This window comes from Ipomoea triloba, chromosome 12 (assembly GCF_003576645.1).
Source record: "Ipomoea triloba cultivar NCNSP0323 chromosome 12, ASM357664v1".
Classification (NCBI taxonomy): domain Eukaryota; kingdom Viridiplantae; phylum Streptophyta; class Magnoliopsida; order Solanales; family Convolvulaceae; genus Ipomoea; species Ipomoea triloba.
Window position 1 is genome coordinate 15037022 of NC_044927.1, and position 13819 is coordinate 15050840.

General features: G+C 38.7%; 2 protein-coding genes across 2 annotated transcripts; one reads left to right on the plus strand and one right to left on the minus strand.

The window, feature by feature from the left end:
- Positions 1-1263: 1263 nt before the first annotated feature.
- LOC115999424 lies at positions 1264-5117 on the minus strand. The gene is made up of 2 exons (XM_031239274.1): positions 5078-5117; positions 1264-2294 (listed from the first exon to the last, which is right to left on the minus strand). The coding sequence occupies exon 2, from the start codon at positions 2287-2289 to the stop codon at positions 1264-1266; it is 1026 nt and encodes a 341-aa protein (XP_031095134.1). The 5' UTR covers positions 2290-2294; positions 5078-5117.
- Positions 5118-9960: 4843 nt separating this feature from the next.
- Positions 9961-11223, plus strand: LOC115999425. Its single transcript, XM_031239275.1, has one exon. The coding sequence runs from the start codon at positions 9961-9963 to the stop codon at positions 11221-11223; it is 1263 nt and encodes a 420-aa protein (XP_031095135.1).
- The last annotated feature ends 2596 nt before the right edge of the window (positions 11224-13819 follow it).

Here is a 13819-nt window from a genome sequence, read left to right on the forward strand (position 1 = left end):
ATGCTGTCTTAGGCACATCCCCCTTCGCGACTCGCACTTGATGATACCCTGACCGTAAGTCAATCTTTGAAAACACTCCCGCTCCTTTCAACTGATCGAATAGATCATCGATCCTAGGCAACGGGTACTTATTCTTTACTGTGACTCGGTTTAGTTCCCTGTAATCGATGCACAGTCTAAGACTCCCATCCTTCTTCTTAACGAACAGTACCGGTGCACCCCAAGGCGATACGCTTGGTCTGATAAATCCTTTCTCCAGTAATTCCGCCAATTGTGCCTTTAGTTCCTCCATCTCTTTCGGTGCCATTCGATAAGGCGCTTTCGAGGTAGGTGAGGTTCCTGGTACGAGATCAATGGTGAATTCCAGCTCTCTTTCCGGTGGCATTTCTGTGAGATCGTCGGGGAACACGTCAGGAAATTCGCGTACAACTGGGATTCGATCGATTTCGAGTTCTTCTGGTTCGGAATCTTGCACCAAACAGAGGTATACTTCACATCCCTGGTGCATNCCATTCGATAAGGCGCTTTCGAGGTAGGTGAGGTTCCTGGTACGAGATCAATGGTAAATTCCAGTTCTCTTTCCGGCGGCATTTCTGTGAGATCGTCGGGGAACACGTCAGGAAATTCGCGTACAACTGGGATTCGATCGATCTCAAGTTCTTCTGGTTCGGCATCTTGCACCAAACAGAGGTATACTTCACATCCCTGGTGCATATACTGCTTCAGTTTCTGCGCTGTCAACAACCTGGATTCGTGTTGCTTGTCAATCCCTCGGTAGGATATTCTCCTCCCTTCTGGTCCTCGTAACACAATCTTCCGCTCATCACACACTATCCGAGCTTTATACTTATCCAACCAATCCATTCCGAGTACTACATCAATGCCCTCAAGTTCAAAACGAACGAGATTTCCGGGACAGTTAGTTCCAGCTATTTCTATCGCAATGTTATCATAACCATTTCTACAGGCTACTACTATTCCCGAAGCAGTTTTGACATTTAGATCTAGCTCAATAGTAGGCCTTAATTTCAGTCTATCAGCAAATGCAGATGATATAAATGAATTGGTAGCTCCTGTATCAAATAACACTATTCCAGGTACTGAGTTTATGGGAAATGTACCAGTTACGGCGTCGTTAGCCTGGGCCTGAGTGCTATTGACGACGTAAATTCTGCCTTGGTTTCCCGTGCTACTTTCTCCCATCACTTGCTTCCCTTTGTGGTTGGAACCAGATGCGACGTTTGTTGGTCCTCCCGGATTTGTTTACTGAGAGTTGGCCATTCTGTTTCCTATCTCTGCGGGTCTCTGACCAGTATTCCCATTAAATCTTCTCCCTTGGTTCACGTTCTGTAGGAGTTTTTGAGGACTGTCTACCCGACTCTGGCACTCAAAGGACTTGTGCCCAGAAAGACCGCATGTGAAGCACTTAATCCTCACTCCTTGGCAATTCACTCCTGGATGATTCCTTCCACATCTTGAACAAGTAAAACGGTTTCCTTCGTTAATTCTTTCCCTTCCTCTTCCTGATATTAGGTTGGAGCCACCTTGGTTCACTCTCTTGTTTCCCAGTGCGGATTTCTGTGACTTGTCATCGGCCTTTCTTTTATTTCGGCCATAAACTTCTTGTTGATCTAGGTACACCTGGTAATGGTCCGAGGCTCTATCGTACGCCTCCTTCAAGGTAGAGCACATGAATGGCGCAATCGCCCTCCTTACATCCCAGTCCAATCCTCGAACAAACCTTCGTGCCTTACTTGCTTCATTAGGTACAATCTCCTGAGCGAAACGCATTAGTTCCACGTACTGGTCATGATATTCTTCGATTGTTGCTCCCTTCTGTTTTAGCCGTAGAAATTCCTCGCATTTAATCCCTCTAATACGCTCGGTGTAGAACTGTCCCCTCAGTTCCTCCTTGAATTCTTCCCAACCAAACTCTGGGTCTTGTAGAAGATCAGGTCCTTCTGATGTCCACCAGTTGTCTGCAGCTTTCGTTAAATAATAGACCGCGGAAGGTACTCGTTGATTTGCAGGGCAATCCACTGCGTTGAGCAGTTTGTCAAACGTCCGGATCCACTCCTCTAAAATAACCGGATCTTTTTCTCCCGCATAGTGTGGTGGTTGTCGGCTTGCTATCGCCTTCGCATAATCGACTCGTGGTTGTCCTTGGTTCTGGTTCTGGGTTTGCTGAGCCATCATGAACTCAGCCATTCGCTCCATCGCTTGGGCCATACGATCAATTGCAGAGACGTTCTCGTTGCTACTGGTAGGCATGTTGCGTCTTGGAGGCATTTTCACTGGACGATAGATCCAAATTAGTATCCGAAGTATAAGAGTCCTCAAGGGTTAGCTAGTTAGGCAGTCAGTATAGCACCTACTTAAGTCCTATACAACGTCCCCTAACATTCACTTTATCATACCCGCTAAGCAGGGGTTTCTACCTCAGCATAGGGATAATTAACGCATTACGCTAGCCAGCTTACTCACAATAATCCCATGCAAGGATTAACACATGCAAGAAATCACAAACATTGATCATATTATTCAACAACCAGAATCGTAAGATTCTGTAGAGTAAAAGTAAAATACCCCCTTTTATGCTGCCGGACTTTCGTTCCAACTCTGCTCCAAAGCTTATGCTCATGATACCGTAACAACGACTTAGGTTAATCTCTACGAACCTAAGCTGACTTGAAACTTGAACTCAACCTAGGCTCGGACTTGGGCTTCGATCTAATTCCCGAAGGTTCAACCTAGGCTCTGATACCAACTTGTAACACCCCGGCTCGGCTATACCGTACATCCGGAGTAGTTACCGCCACCCCGGCTCGGCTATACCGTACATCCGGAGTAGTTACCGCCACCCCGGCTCGGCTATACCGTACATCCGGAGTAGTTACCGCCACACCTACTCGGCTATACCGTACATCCGGAGTAGTTACCGCCACACCTAAACTAAACCCAGCCAAGACCAGACAGAGTTCACTCTAGGTGCACAGGCTAACAAGAAAACTATTTCCCATCATCATCATCATTACCCAACATATCTTCATACATATATATATAGGTGAGCAAAAGGGGTAGCTACACTAACTACCAGAATATATACAAGAATTTAATTACAACTTACTAGCCAGCTAAGTTCATCATGGCTATAAAAGATACATGTACACAAAAAAAAAAAAAAAAGGGTTCCTCCCATAACCTTTCTAATCAGTCATCCTCTTCTAAGGGGCGGTACTCCGGTTCGGAGTACATCCCCCATACAAGATGCCAGTTGCCCGCAACCCAGGTGAGATGATCCAGGAAGTAACTAGGAGTGTACATCATGGACCACTCATCCCAATGTTCCGAAGGAGCGAGATTCCACGGACAGGGATAAAAGACAACAAATTCTAAGGGATCACTCCCTTCCAACACCTCTACCGGAAAAGACCCAAACCTAGACCTGGCCCCATCCAGAAAATTTGGCTGACTACTGCGAACCGGGATACGAGAGGGTGTAGTTGGGTAAGTCGGAGAAGGACTGTACGGTGGGGAAGGAATAGCAGGAACATAAGCCGGACCTGGAGAGTCAGGAGCGAATCCAGGAGCATACGGGTCGACATCAACTAAGTACTGTACATAATCATCATGATCGTAGATAGGGAACTCCAACTCGGAAGGATCCGAGTCAGGTGGGCTACACGAGCCTACACTAGACATCTGTTAAGAACACAACGAAGTGTAGTTAGCACGACGGCTAAGTAAGGAAATCCATTTGTCACTTAAAAGTAGACAAAGGTTTGAAAACATAGATAATCTAAAAGCTTTATAAAGTTTTACCATGATTTGAAAATCTGCCTGTAACGAAACGATTTATAGATAGTATAATATCGTATAAACGTTAAATCATATAAAGCTTTTCTCAAATAAGAATGAAGTCATAACTTGCCACTCAAAATAATTTTCATGCCCTTTTCAGACAAGTTTGCAAAATTTCACATTTCCAGGAATTTCATCATTTGCAAATAGAACCGCAGCTCTAATATTTATAATAATCTGAACCGCAGCTCAGAGTAACAACAATTTTCATACTGCATATAGAACCGCAGCTCTATAATAATCTGAACCGCAGCCCAGAATAACAATAATTTTCATACTCAAAAATTTTCCACTTAGTTTCCCCTGAGTAAGCACTTTGAACATTTCTCAATTCTCCTTCTCAAACCTTGGGCAGTGGCATTTCCCTGCCTTCCCGTCGGTCTCCTTATCCCAACCTAGGGCCATGGCACTCCAGCCCTCCCATAGGTCCAACCTTATTCCAACCCCGGGCCGTGGCGTTTAAGCCTTCCCGAAGGTCCCCACCTTATTCCAGAAACTAAGGGTTTGAAAACATTTTTCTTTTTCTTTCCTGGAATCAAATAGTATTTTCAAAATAATTTATTTCATCCAAATATGGTTGTGACATCCCAAAATTTCGTCACTAGTTTTGTTACAAAAAAAATATTTTTGTCAAAATTGATTTTGACAGTTTCTGTCCAGAAATTACAGTTTTGCGCAGTCCGAAAGATTGAGCCGGTAAAAATAGTTCCCGAACTCTTTTTCACTTGAAATTTTTATGGTAGAACCCTAACTCATAGTACTTGATGTTCATAAAAAGTTTTGGTCACCTAGGTTCACGAATTTACACAGAAAATTCCATTTTTGCCCTTGGCAGTGTGCTGTCCAGCATTTTTCCTTCTCTGGACCAGTTTTGGGAAAAATTCCGAAAACCATACTTATACTACTCCAAAAATTATGAACGTTTATATGCGGCTTCTACACTTATAGAACTACATGTATAAAAAAAATTGGACCAAAATAATTTACCGATTTTTCCCAGAAATTCACGGAAGTTACTGACAGAAATCTGTCCTGATTTCCTTTCTCTATTTCCACAAGTATAAGCTTATATAGACATAAATACAACATATACAAGCATATCCAAGCTATGAACTTGTATACGAAAATATTCCCAAAGCTCCAAAAACACCATATTTCAACTAAAATCAATTATCCAAATTCAAGTGACTAATTCCAACTTAAGGGAATTCCTTACCTCACAAGTGTGTAATATCACCGTAAAAGTAGTCTTGAACCTTTATCCCCAAGTTTCACCGAAAAACCCTAGGTAGAATACACCACCATAACAACATATTTAAGAAATCTTTACCTACAATCAAGTTCTAGGGAAGAAATCAAGACTTTTTAACCGAATAATATTGAAATCTTACCGAACAAATTGGAGAGTTGTGTACAAGCTTGGCTATGGTTTTAATGGAGGAAAATGGTGGAAGTCACCTCTCTTTCTCTCTTTTGAAATTCGGCCAAGGAAGAAAAAGAAGAAGAACAAATGGAATAAATTGGCTTTGGGTATTCTTCCTTTTGAGGTAAGATGTTTTTATGGGGAAAAAAAATAGAATAAAATAATGAAGTATTTTCAAACTTATCAGTTGGGGTCCAAACAGATAAAGTTTCGGTAGAAAATAATCTGGATAGAATAATTCTCGAAACCAAAAATTTATTCCAGATTAACCCTCAAAATTGGGCTAGGTTCGGTACACCGCGAAATTTTAGCGATGTACGATCAAAATAAATTTTCGCTGCTATGGGCTGATTTAATTGAATTGGAAATTCAATATTAATAACATGGTGTCTAATAATTCATTTCCTAGGATAATCGGGTCCGAATACTAGTTCCCAAAATTTTACGGTTCGTGACCGGCACGAACGATCGCAACTTAATAACAACTATACTTCCTTAAAAAAAATTATTTTGAAGCATCGGTCCCTTATCTTATGAATGTCATAGCTTAAAGACATATTTTCTGAACCTCAAACTTATCGAAATAGACGAGGGGTTACAATATATCTATATACATATATATATATACATATATATATATATATATATATATATATACACATGTGCAACCCTATGTATACATATACATATATATATATATATATATATACACATATGTATATACATATATATATATATATACATGTGCAACCCTATATACATACATACATATATATATATATATATACATACATATATATATATATATATATATAGGGTTGCAATCTCGTGCGAACTCTCACCCAGGTAGGAAATGAGAACGCTCCATAGCCGTCTACGTGTCCAGATCAACGAATCAGATGCAATTTTAAAAAAATGACGCGGTGGCATTTTCGTAAATAACTGAAACTTTGGTGCACCTAGTTTTACTTAAAAGTGCACCTAGTTTCACTTACAAGTGCACCTATTTTCGCACTTATTTTCATTTACAAGTGCAAGTAATTTACCTTATTAATATTCATGCACCTATTTTCGCAAATACTTTCACTTACAAATGCAAGTAATTTACCTTGTTAATATTCATGCACCTGGGTGCAACCTAGGTGCACCTAGTTATAACATAGGTTGCACCTAGTTATAACATTATGTGCACTTAGTATTGATGCTCACTATACAATTCACTTGCACATGTAATACATTTTACTTGCATCTACAATACATTTTACTTGCACTTGTGCAAGTAATTTACTTTATTAACATTCATGCACCTGGTTGCAACTTATGTGCACCTAGTTATACCATTAGATGCACCTAGTTATAACATTAGGTGCACTTAGTATTGATGCTCATTGTACAATTACTTGCACTTGTAATACATACTTGCACATGTGCACCTATTTTCACTTGCAGGTGCAAGTAATTTACCTTGTTAACATTTATGCACCTGGATGCACCTAGTTATAACATGACGTGCACCTAGTTATAACGTTATGTGCAACTACATTCCGGACACGTGGCACGTTGTGATTCGTCCGCAGTTCTCTCCTGGGCGGCCAGTACGCACCAGAACGCGATCCTATATATATATATCATATATATATATATATATATATATATATATATATGTCGGTCTCGATATGTTTAAGGTACAAGTTTAGAGGGTGGTTAATAGAGTTGTAGAATTTTTAAACTTTTAACGATTCATTGAAGTACTCAAGATTTAACTTCATATCAACGTTTCGTTAAGAATGCACAATGAAAATAAATTTTAACCCTTTTAATATTTGTGCATAAACTTGTTATTGTAAAATAGTTAGGTTTGATCGTTGGAAAGTATGCAAATGAAATCATTAATAGATAGATAGAGAGAGAGAGAGAGAGAGAGTGAGAGAGCGAGAGAGATATTTTATAGTTATTCGGCCAACGTAGCCTACTACACTCTTCTCCTTGGAGCTCCTAAGACGGATTGCACTACCTTTGTTACGATAACGGATGTTCAAGCCTTGAACACAAAGCCGCCATCGAACTCCACCATGTTTTTTTACTATAACCAGTTTACTCTGCCTCTTTCTACTTCTACTGAGTAGAGAATACAAAGGCTGAAAATTTGCTTTGTAAGTCTTGATCTTTCTACAACTAGAGATCTTTGCTTTGTAAGTCTTGATCTTCACGAATCAGCAACACAAGTATCTTGACGCTTGATATAAGCTTTGAAGATTTTTCTCTCTTACTAGTCACTAGATGTAAAAACTTTTTGCTTGAGTACTTAGAATAAATTTTGAAAAACTAGCACCTTCTTCAGTCCTAAAAGAGGCCAGGGTATTTATAGGCGTGTTTGTTAGGAATAAATTGTAATTAGATTTTGATGAGCCAAAATGTAATATAGGATAAAAACTTAGTCCCCTATTTATTTTATTTTGTATGAGTCTTCTCAACAAGTTCTAGACAAGAAATTATTTTTCAAGATGAAGAAGAAATTGGTATGAGAAAAGAGCCAAGAGGAAAATTAATTTGAAGCCTATGATCTCAAATGAATTTTTGAAGAAATTATTTTGAAGATTTTATTCTTGGAAGGAAGATATAAATTATGGGAACTACATTTTTTATTTATGGGAGTAAATCACGCATCTCCCTAATTTAAAGGAAGAATTCATGTAATTTATGCCAAGGAGAAAATCATGCAAATGAAGAAGAGGTCACACTTTTAGAAGAAGTCACAATTTTGGAAGAGGAAGGAAAGTCACCATTTTGTGATAGATGAAGAAAAGGTCACACTTTTAGAAGCTATAGATTATTCTACAAGTCTTGATTAAGCAAAAAGTATAAGAGAATATTGGAAGAAAATGATTACTAACAATTCAAGTAGCACAAATGGAAAGAAAAGATTAGTAAGGTAATTAATACTAAAGGTCCAAGGATCAAATCCTCTTATTGACACATTTTTAGACAGATGTTTAAGAGGGGGTCATGCTTTGCCTTGATCTGAGGGAACAAAAATTCTAATTGGTGAAATGGTAGTCTCAAGAGGTCACGCTTTGATCAAAAGGCTACGGTTTTCTCACGCTTTGATCAAAAGGCTACGGTTTTCTCAAGGGGTCACGCTTACGGTTTTCTTCAAGGGCAGGCTGAAGTTTCACGTGTGAATCATGGAAGCAGATGAAGAAATTCAAGCTACACTTATGAAAATCAAAAGGCTACGGTTTTCTCAAGGGGTCACGCTTTGATGAAAAGGCTACAGTTTCTTCAAGGGGTCACGCTTTGATCAAAAGGCTACGGTTTTCTTCAAGGGGCAGGCTGAAGTTTCATGTGTGAATCATGGAAGCAGATGAAGAAATTCAAGCTACACTTTCAGATGATGAAAATCAAAAGGCTACGGTTTTCTCAAGGGGTCACGCTTTGATCAAAAGGCTACAGTTTCTTCAAGGGGTCACGCTTTGATCAAAAGGCTTCGGTTTTTTTCAAGGGGTAGGCTGAAGTTTCACATGTGAATAATGGAAGCAGATGAAGAAATTCAAGCTACACTTTCAGATGATGAATTTAAGCCACACTTTCAGCTACACTACAATATCCAAGAAAAAACAACTTGCTAAATCAGGAAAATCTCACAAAGTCAAAAACAATATGCTGACATCTAAGAAAGTTTCAAAAGCAAAATTTTCAACACTACAAATCTGACAAAGGATTCAAATTTTGAATTTGAAATTGTTACCTCCAACGGACAATTTCAAATCCTCATCTATAAATAGAGATGAAGATCAAGGGAAGAAAGCACAAGAGAAACAAGCAATTCCTTTGAGCATAAAAACACTATACACAAGAGCAAGCTTTCTAAAACATTCTTATATATTCTTCATCTACTAAGAAGACTCATTATTCATTGATAATATTCTCAAGCGTCTTCACGTTGGAAAAAGAGAGAAAAATTCTTGTTTTGAAAACAAGTTATTTCCCTACTGAGTGTAGGTAGAGGGTAGAGTAGCAAAAGAGTTGTGAAAACCCTAGGAGTGCAAGCTTAGTGCAGAAGCACTCGAAGATGAGTTAGTGCTAGCTTTGTGTTCAAGGCACTACGAAGTGTTGAGTTGGAGAACTAGCACTGGTGCATTCACTATTGTATCTTGGTGACCGGAGATAGTGAATTCTTCCTTGGAGTGAAAGGAGTAGTGGAGTAGAAGGATTACATCACCTTCGAACCACTATAAAATTGCCCCTCTCTCTTTACTTTATTTATTATTTTTACGCATACTTTATCTTGCATGGAACTCAACTAATTTCACACACAACTTACGTATTTCTTTATAATTTTGCATACCGTGAATGCCCAGTTAATTCTTCATTTTATTATAGCACTTTACATACGATTATTCCGCTGTGCAATATACTTTAGATTTATTCAAGTCTAATTTAATTTGAGTTATTTTGTTAAAGTGTTATAAATTTTAATTTGTTTGAAAAGTCTATTCACCCCCCCCCCTCCAGACTTTTTCACCACCCAATCGGGACCAACAAGTGGTATCAGAGCACGTTGTCTATTTGAGTCAATCCTTGACTGCTAGACAGATCTTAACTTCAAAATGAAGAGAGATTTAGCTCAAAACTTATTATTCTCGCTTGACAAATTTGATGAATGGAAAATACGTATGCAGGTACATTTGTCTGCATTACGTGATGAAATGTGGGAAGTAATTTCAAATGGTCCAGTAGAAATATTGAATGCTAACACGGCATTTGTCCTATCACCAGATGCTCCTCAGTACATACAAAAGCGTAAGCCAGAATGGACTTCTAACGATAGAATACGAAATAACTTGAACAACATTGCCAAAGATATTTTGTTTAAAGCCGTTGATGATACCATATTTCCAAAAATAAGGAAGTGTAAAACTGCCAAAGAAATATGGGAGGCACTCATCAAAATAGGCGAAGGAGACGAACAAGAAAAAGACAATAAGCTAACAATTGTCATGAAGAAATTTGAAGACTTTAAAATTCTTTCAAATGAAAGTATAGCCGACATGGTGGCAAGGATGATCAAAATACTAGGAGAGATAAATGTTCTGGGTAAAACCATTACTCAGAAAGAAATATCTCTCAAAGTATTACGTGGACTACCATCAAGCTGGGATATGAAAGTGACAGCAATGAGAGATCATAGAGATCTCAGAACTCTCACCACGGATAAGCTTTTTAGTAATATAAAAGCTTACGAGTTCGAAATGAAGGCGAAAGTAGAAGATGAACGTGAAGAAAGAACCACAGTTCTTATAGCCGAACAACCATCCTCTTTAAGGTCAGTAGATGATATAAATTTTATGACTGATGAACAGTTTTCTCTATTTGTTAGGAAATTCAAAAAGTTTATGAGAAAGAACAACTTCAAAAGGCCAACCCAAGGAAATCAAGGAAGTTCCTCTAGAAAGCCAAGAAAAGAAATAGTCGAAGAAAACACAAATCTGTGCTACAACTGCAGAAGGCCAGGACACTTCATAGCCGAATGTCCTTATCCCAATGTTAGTAAAATCCTTACTGAATCTTCACAGGAAAAGTTTGAATCAAAGGAAAGAAAACCCAGAAAAGATAGAAGGAAAGCACTCATCGGGAATGAACCAGTTGAACTAAATGAGTCAGAAGAATCATCATCCAATGATGAAAGTAAATCATCAGAAGAAGACACAACTCTATGCTACTTGGTGAGCAAGACATTAAAATTGGATTCATATGAAGAATGCTTAATGGCTCACGAAACAGATGAAGAAGAGGTAACTTCTAACACTTTTGACTCAGTTACTTCATCATTTAACTCTAGAAAATCCATCATTAACCTAATGAAGGATTGTCAAGAGATTATGACCACTCAGTCTCAACTCAAAGAGCGGAATAATCTTCTAATTCTTGAAAAATAAGAAATGACTGAAAAATTGCAAAATGCTCTACTTGAAGTGAGAAACTTGAAGGCTGAAGTAATTCGTCTTCAAGAAGAGTGCATATCAAGAGAGGTTAGAGAACATAACCTGAGGGCAACTATAGCTACGTTTACAAATTCATCCAAGATAATGGATAAAATGGTAAGCATGTAAAAACCCTCAGGAGATAAAGCCGGACATGGCTACAATCCTATATGTTCTAAAACCCCTAAAAACCTGACTATTTCTACTACTACTTTAATCAATAAAGTTCCTGAAGTAAAATTTGTTAAAAGTCAAGATAGCACAATGAGACGAGGAATTGGTTACCAAACTAATGCCACAAAAAGTACTGCAAAGGCAAAACATCATAACATTACTCTGCCAAAGCAGAAAACACTTAAAGTGCATAAGTTTGTTTCTCAACATGAGACCAATGAGTCTAGTGCACAAAGAACCCATAGGAAAAAGGGAAGTTTTTCTATGAATGGGGCTGGGAGACTTTATCCCACCGAGCAAGATTGGTTGTATGAAGCCAAACCATGGAACAAGGCTAGATTTACCAACTTCCACGGGCTTAAACAACAATCTACTTCCCGGGTGCCAAACAACAAAATGAATTTTCAAAACTAGGCACCAAAACCATTTTCACGGATTTATTATAACTATAAAGTTCTCAATGGTTACAAACCACCTACTCTTGGATTAATGGGATCTAGGTGGATTTCGCTACCAAAAATTACTAACAGTGAAGGACCCAAACAAGTGTGGGTACCTAAAATGAACTAATATTTTTTGTAGGATACTTGGTACTTTGACAGTGGATGTTCACGGCATATGACAGGAGAAAGATCAAACCTAGTACAACTCAAGGAAGTCAAAGGACCAAAAGTCATTTTTGGTGGAACAATTATCAAGAATGGTTTGAAAATAGAAGATGTTTCCTACGTCGAAGGATTAAAATTCAACCTGCTAAGCACAAGTCAATTTTGCGACAAAGGCTACCTTGTAGAATTTTGTAAAGACAAATGTCAAGTCAAAGATGAATCTACAAATGAAGTAGTACTTACAGGAACAAGAAAAAAGAATATGTATATTGTAGACTGGAACACTGCCAAAAGCTCAGTATGCCTAGTTGCAAACAACTCAAACATGACCAGTTGGGAATGGCACATGAAGCTCAACCACTTAAACTTCAAGGCTATTAATCAACTTGCAAGGAAAAACCTTTTAGAAGGTTTACCGGACATAGTCTATAAAAAGGACCAAGTATGTGATGCATGTCAAAAGGGAAAGCAAATAAAATCATCATTCAAGTCAAGGACACATGAGTCAACCTCAAGACCACTAAGCCTACTTCACATGGATCTATTCGGTCCAATTGATCCAGTAAGTGTAAGTGGTAAGAAATATACTCTTGTTGTTGTTGATGATTTTTCTAGGTACACTTGGACTACATTTCTCAAGAAGAAGAATGAAGTTGAGCAAGCATTGCCAAAGCTATTAAAGCAACTTCAAAATGAGAAAGAAATGCAAATATCAAAAATCCGAACTGATCGAGGAACCGAGTTCGTGAACAACATAATTCAATCATTCTGCAATTCACAAGGAATCTCTCACCAATTGTCTACCGCAAGAACACCTCAGCAAAATGGTATAGCTGAGAGAAGAAACCGAACACTCAAAGAAGCTGCACGTGTGATGATTTCAGCAGCCAGACTCCCTAAACGTTATTGGGCGGAAGCTATTAACACTGCTTGCTATACTCAAAATAGAAGCATGATCCACAAGCAGTACAGCAAGACGCCATACGAACTTTGGAAAGGGAGAAAACCTAATATTAGTTATTTTCATTCGTTTGGTTGCAAATGCTTTATTCATGTTAATGATAAAATGCATCTAAGAACTTTTGATGAGCGTGCAGATGAATGAATCTTCTTAGGTTATTCGACTACCAGCAAAGCATTCAGAATTTTGAATAAAAGAACAATGGTAGTAGAAGAATCTATACATGTCGTATTTGATGAGAAAGACATTGCCAAAAATGTTACGCAAGTTATGAATTGTTGGTCCCAAGGGGATGGGGTACAAGTCTAGAGGGGGGGTGAATAGACTTGTATAAGATTTTGCAAATCTTTTCAACCTCTCGTGTGTATTGAACTTAGGATGTTTAGGTTCGATACCTCACGAGGTGAAGACAAAGTTTTATGCGCAGCGGAAATGTTATCCCCTTTTAGTTAGCACGAGTTTGAGTTAGTTCGAGAAGTGCGTTTATATGCAGTGCAATCGAGAGGTTAGCGAGAGATAAAAACAGTAAGTAAATGCAAGAGAGATTTTTAAGTGGTTCGGCCAACCCGCCTACGTCCACTCTTCTTCCAGAAACTCCCTGGAAGGATTGCACTAAAAACTTCCCTTTTTAGTACAATATCGAGCGCTTGAGCTTTGATCACGAAGCCCGCCTCAAGCCTCAGGTTTTTCGCCCCGCTTCTTGTTACTCCACCTCTCGAGCACTTGACCTTTGATCACCAAGCCCGCGTCAAGCCTCAGGATCTTCACAAGACAGCTCCCAGGTTACTCCTCTCCAAGGTCTTTCCCC

Excerpts from the sequence above, each read along its gene's own strand:
- LOC115999424 (XM_031239274.1), bottom strand. The coding sequence starts at position 2,289 with ATGCCTCCAAGACGCAACATGCCTACCAGTAGCAACGAGAACGTCTCT.
- LOC115999425 (XM_031239275.1), top strand. The coding sequence starts at position 9,961 with ATGCAGGTACATTTGTCTGCATTACGTGATGAAATGTGGGAAGTAATT.